Source organism: Anabas testudineus, chromosome 19 (genome assembly GCF_900324465.2).
Source record: "Anabas testudineus chromosome 19, fAnaTes1.2, whole genome shotgun sequence".
In the NCBI taxonomy this organism is placed as follows: Eukaryota; Metazoa; Chordata; class Actinopteri; order Anabantiformes; family Anabantidae; genus Anabas; species Anabas testudineus.
In genome coordinates this window covers 12,864,072-12,870,071 of record NC_046628.1, presented here as the reverse complement: position 1 = coordinate 12,870,071, position 6,000 = coordinate 12,864,072, and the positions used below count along the sequence as shown (strand labels likewise).

Genomic DNA, 6,000 nt, shown 5'->3' with positions numbered 1-6,000 from the left:
ACTACTCCTTTAAATATAGCTCAATATTTATATAGCACACCACACTCTGTACGGCAACCTTTGTCCAAATGAAGATTTAAAAAACACTTTAACAGGGTATAAATGAAAGCTGCTATTAGTTTGTCTTAATTAATTAAAAATGATCTGCTCTCATAGATGAGCATAGTGTAATACAGACACAGTTTTCCTGTCTGCAGGAGCAGAAGGGAGCAAAGACCAACACAAGATGCACTACAGGCTCACTTGGGTAATATTTTATTTACTCATTAATCTTCAAAACTATTTTTCATAATAAATTTCCACTTTATGTTCATCAAAGAACCGTAACAATAAAAATAAAAGTAAATACTGTAGAAAAATTGTACATATAGAAAATAAACATGGTTAATGAACACCTAGATGTAAAATCCCATTGGTTGAGACACCTCCTGTTTCTGATGGCAACACAACAGAGATAGAGGGAAAAGAAAGCGACAGACACACAGGAACTGGGGGAGCAGATAGGGAAACATAGTAAACAAGAGGAAAACAAGAGAAGAGAGAAATAGGAGGTCAAAAAGGCCAGTAAAGGATGGAGATAATAAAAGATTATGTTAAGTTCATTTTGACATTATACTTTGAAATCTCACACACAGTCCTTTTTCATGTCTTTCTCAGCCTCGTCCGTTTTGCATGCATCTGACGGTTACATTGCTTGGAAGAACTGGAGGGGCTTTTTTATGTCATGGCACTGCTAGTGTTGATATATCATGGGGCTACAATTCTTGAGCTGCAGAGGGCTCAGACACTGCAAAAGTCCACAAATAATTACACCATAGCCCATTGAAAACCCATCTGTCTGACCTGCATCGGTCATGTCATTAGTACTGATGAATCAGTCAACCAATAGCATCAAGACAAAAAGATGCAAAGACAAAGAGAGAAAAGGCTGAGCCAATGAAATCAAAGCAACTCAAGTTGTCATCTAGCCAATGGCATGAACTGGACTTTTCTATCTATTAGCAACACATGGTAACATTTACTTTGTTCTGTTTTTGATTCTTTTTCTCAGCTGTATTTTGCTATAAAAGGTGGTTAGAGCAGATATAGTGGGCGTGGCCTATAAGCCATCAGGCTAGAAAACAAGATGTGGCCTGTGGTGGGTGCACAGATCCCGTCATTGCACCAAGGTTACACTGCAACCTGCAACACTCCTTCTCCTCCTCTTCCTCTTGTCCCCCAAAAAACATACCACCTGTGGGACATACATCCACTCCACAGCTCAGAAACTCAAACTCGAGCAGCACACTCGATGGTAAAACTTTGTCAGTAAGGATTTGACTGAGAGTCAATTCAGAGATTAAATCATTGTTGAATTCCACAGACTGAAAACCATCTGAAATGTGTATTTAGGAATACTTCAAGCCAAGGTGGTAAGTTTATGATGGTGGCGCGTCATGGTGTAACCTCTGGAGTTTTAATGCAGTAGAAATCACACGGAGTAAGATAATTCACGTGCAATAAGACCCCCCCTCCCTTCCCCAAAGAGTTTATACTGCCCAAATGTTCTTCATATTTATCATTATCATTGCCATAACAGTTATCATAATGGTCATTTTCACCATTGTCTTCTTGTATAGTCTTCAGTGTCAGTTATGAAGATACATTGAGTCTTTAGCATTGCAGGTACATGTACGTCTGCATGTGTACAATGTTTATTTTTTAGTGTGTGTACGTTCATGTGTGTTGTATTCATGTTTGTGACACTACAGTCATGCATGACCGGTGTCTGTAGGTAGCATCTGAAGTCTCAAGTATCCTGTCCAGGAAAAAATCTCTGTTTTCCGTCAGTCCCACCTCTGTGATTTACAGGGTGCAGTAAAACACCAGCTCTGCAGCGTAACAACCACAGTACTGTTAATTATGTTAACATCACCAGACCTGCCTCTGTCTAGTCAATCATAATTCACCATCTGTATGTCTACACCCTGAATTCCCGTCCTGTTGCTTGGCGTTACACTTGGACTGTTGGTGTGCTTGGTTCTTCAGCATCGTCAGTGCTTCGAGTCCCGTCTGCTAACAAAGAGGAAGGTCAAGAAGCTTGGAGGAGACACGTAGTACTTGTCTTGATGCTTCTACATCGTCATTCTTCTTGTGCTCTCTGTCTCTTTTTCAACACACTCGGTCTGCCATGTGCTTTGCTTAAAGTCTTCCTCGACCTCTCTGAGTCCAACTGAAGAGGTCCTACTTTGGCAGGGGAGTGACTGATCTTGTTAACTGGCAAGTGCCAAAATGGTTCTTAACTGGGGATTGAACTGGTGCTTTCTAAATCATTTGGAATTATGTTTATGTTCATAAAACCAGCCTCTGTCAGAGGCTCTGCTCATTGGTAAATACTGTACAATAAGGGTCCATGCCCTCACATCAGTCTGTGTGCTTGTGTGTATGTTTGTGATTAAATGTTAGTGTGCATTTGTGCTTGAATGTGTATGTTTGTCAGTATGTGTGCAGGTGTAATTATTGGAGAGTAAACATTAAGATCAGCATGTCTATGTCAGTGAGCATGTATTTTTTTCGAGAATATATCTATTTATGTACATATACCGTTATATATAAAGGTGTATGCGTATTTGTCTGTGTATCAGACATGTTTGAGCTCAGACGTAGTACTCCTTGTCTTTGTTCTTCTTGTTTTTGGAGATTTTGGCAATGCCCAGCGGTTTGTCCTTGGCACTGCCATTGGGCTGTGTGGCCGAGTTGCTGATATAATTGCGACTCTCATCCACGTGGTAGGAGCCTTCATCTCGATTGCGGTACTTGTACATGGCATAGAGGAGGATGAGGATGCAGAGGGCGGCAGCTGCCACGATGCCTACCACCATGCCTGTGGTGCTGCTGCTCTCCCGTACCACCTCAGAAGGACCTGGGAACACCTTTACATCTGGAAGGGGAGGGCGGGCTGTCAGTGCAGACCGAGAGAATGCGATATTACATTACAGTTTACGACATTCATTATTAATTTGCATTACATATGAATATGGTGGGTGGAGAGCTGAAGCAGGAAGATACAATGCATCATCGTGAGTAACTATCTGACATGTATTTTGCATAATGCTACATGTTGGCAAGGGAAGGCTGCAGCTTACAGCCAAAGCTGTTTCCATATTATCACGTAATGTGTAAACAGATTACATTACACCATGTTGAGAGGAGGGCTAGAGCACAGGTGCACATTATTTCAATTTATATTTTGACACTTCATGACATGCCCAGGTGATAAATGGCACCATGTTAAATTATTGTTAGTAAAATAATTTGCATATGAATCCTTTGGGCACCGTAGATATGAGGTGAGGGAAAAGAAATAAAACAAAGGAAAACTAAAGCAACAGATATTAAATAACAAGCAATAAGGTAAGGTGAGGATAAAATATGAAAGTAAAATATGCGGATGAAGGTTGGGGAGTGGATGGAGAGAAATGCTGAGAGGCAGAAACCAAAGTGGCAATAAAAAATTAATTGTAATGAGAGACAAATCGTTTGAAAAAATATAACTGAGCTTCAGAGGATGTGAGGTGAAGGAAAATTAATAAAGCAAAGGAAAAGACAAGGAAAGAAAGAAAACTAAAGCAACAGATATTGAAGGATAAATAACTAGTGATAAGGTAAGGTAAGGATAAAGTATGAAAGTAAAATATCTGGATGAAGGTTGGGAAGTGAATGGAGAGTGTTAGGAAATGCAGAGAGGCAGAAACCAAAGTGGAAATTAAAAATTAATTGTAATAAGAGACAAAGCAGTTGAAAAAATAAAACTGAGCTTCAGAGGATGTGAAAGACACATGAAAGAAAAACCTCAAAAAGGCAGTGTGAACAATCTGTATTTGTGGATGTTTTCTCACCTGAACTGGGGTCACAGGGGTCAATGTCTTCATCATCGCTGGGACACTCAGCTGAAGCCACCAGCAGGTCATCTGCCGTCTACAGAAGAAAGGAATTTAGAAACATGAAGAACATAAACACATATATAGAGGCAAAGCCACAACATCTCCAAGAAAAAAACCCCACAGTGCTATGCTCCACACCCCATACGTTTATTTTCTACATGTGTGAGCACACAGCACCAATATATCGCCCACCCATTTTCCAGTTTTCCACAAACACCTTTGCCTGTTACAGCCCCCTGCAATGAAAGGCAGCCAAAACTAGACAACCAAGAAGAAACGGAATAAATCAGGAGGGAGAAGATAAATATGGAATCATTCTTGAAACCACAAAGGAACAGTCAGTTACTATACCTAGTCTCTTGACCCTCACCCTCCTTTGTCTTCTCTGGCCTTTGTATCTACTACACTTTCCTCTATTATTCTATTCTATTCTGATATTGGCAAGTGTTCATTTACATTGGAGAATGCCCAGTATGAAGCTAAAAATAACAATTAAACTAGTTTTCACAGGGTATTCCAGCAAATCAGTCGATGGTTCATTTAAATCTCCTTTATTTAACACTTCTCAATGAGCAGTAAGTCAACATGCCACTTATTTTCAACCTCTACCCTATATCGAGTAACATCTCGACAACCGCAACAACAGCCTCTCTCCCTCTCCATGGAAAAGGTGCCCCTTTTTCTCTCCATCCTTGCTCCTCCTGTTGCCATGGCAACTCTAAGTTCAGAGTTAAAAATGATGGGGAATAAAAAAAAAAAGGGAGTGTGCACCCTCAGTTGGGACCTGTGCATTGATTTGCCATTCCAGGCAGAGTGAGTGAACAGAGGGGGAGAACAAGAGAGAATAGGAGAGAGGTAGATGCACGGATAAAAGGAATTACAGAAGGAGGTGATTGGGGAGAAAGAGAGAGAAAAGAAGACAGGATAGGTGGAGGACTTCAAAGAGCTGCGGTCTTTACTTAACACTGTGCTAATGTGCTCTGCATATTCATGAACTACTGTTAAATATCTCCTGTCTTGATGCTTCAGTATGAGATATGAATGTGTGCATGTGTGAGAGTGTGTGTGTGCATATGTGTGCGTTTCATCCACACTGGTCGCTCGGTGCCAGTACTAAATTAAAATTGGATTGTGATGCATTGCAGTAGACGTTAGCAACCCACAGAATAAAGGAGAAGGAAGAGAGTAGCGGAGCTATAAAAGAGAAGAGCTCTAGAGGAAGATTACAACTAGACTGGAACAGAATCTGAACCAAATCAAAGTAATTAGTGTTTGATGATGTTTTAGCTGAAACCTACAGGTAGTATTTCAAACAGACATTCATTAAGCTATGTTTCTATTTTTGTTTTCTCAATTTTATTGTATTGTCTTTGTAAGCACACAGATTACATAAGGCTAGAGAAGCAACCAGTTAGTTTATTCTTCTGCAAAAGCCTGCACAGGCCTGTATGGTGTGGTCTTGGTCCTGATATGCCTGCTGTGGCTTAGTTTGGCCTGAAATATATAATAGATTATTGATGCTTGACTCTGTCTCTTTCCTCCAATGCCTTTCCAATCAGTTCTGCACACTGGGCTGTCAAATGCTGGTAGAGTGAGCTTAGCCTCTGGAATCCAGCCAGTCAATAAACCTCTGTGCCTTTGCCAGGATCCAAATAGCACAAGAACCAATCAGCCAGTAGGAAACACATCACCCCTGACATCTGTTACCAATCAATGTCAAGCCACCATGCTTGATTATTGATCCAAATATATGTATGTGTCCTCCACAGGTGTTTCAATCCTGATTTAAGCTAAAACAAAAACAAGTACATTTAACAAGGCCCCTCCTCTGATCTGTGACATCACCCTACCAGCTGACCACCTCATTTAAATAGGAAGGTGTCAAGTGGACTATTGATCATCCTATCAGATAGGAGACAATAAACACGAGGAAACAAACCAGAGAAGTTTACATTAGACAAATCCAAAAAGTACATCCAAAAACATCTTCCCCTCTGACCACCCTCTTAGCTTCCTTGTGTCCACCCTTTATTGTCCCCATCTTCTTATAGGCTCTCAATAAAGCATGCAGAAAAAA

The 6,000-nt window shown here is 40.5% G+C and overlaps 1 protein-coding gene across 19 annotated transcripts in view; it reads right to left on the bottom strand.

Annotated features, from left to right (window-relative positions):
- Positions 1–239: 239 nt before the first annotated feature.
- Positions 240–6,000, bottom strand: part of nrxn1a (neurexin 1a) — a 52,432-nt gene continuing 46,671 nt past the window's right edge. For 10 of the 19 annotated variants that reach the window (XM_026351691.1, XM_026351703.1, XM_026351698.1 and 7 more), the window contains 2 exons: positions 3,879–3,957; positions 2,637–2,938 (listed from right to left, as the gene is read on the bottom strand). In XM_026351691.1, coding sequence (XP_026207476.1) covers positions 2,637–2,938; positions 3,879–3,957 — 381 coding nt within the window. Of the gene's footprint in view, positions 2,939–3,878; positions 3,958–6,000 lie in introns of all 19 variants that reach the window. The other 9 variants (XM_026351699.1, XM_026351704.1, XM_026351706.1 and 6 more) reach the window with 2 other exon arrangements.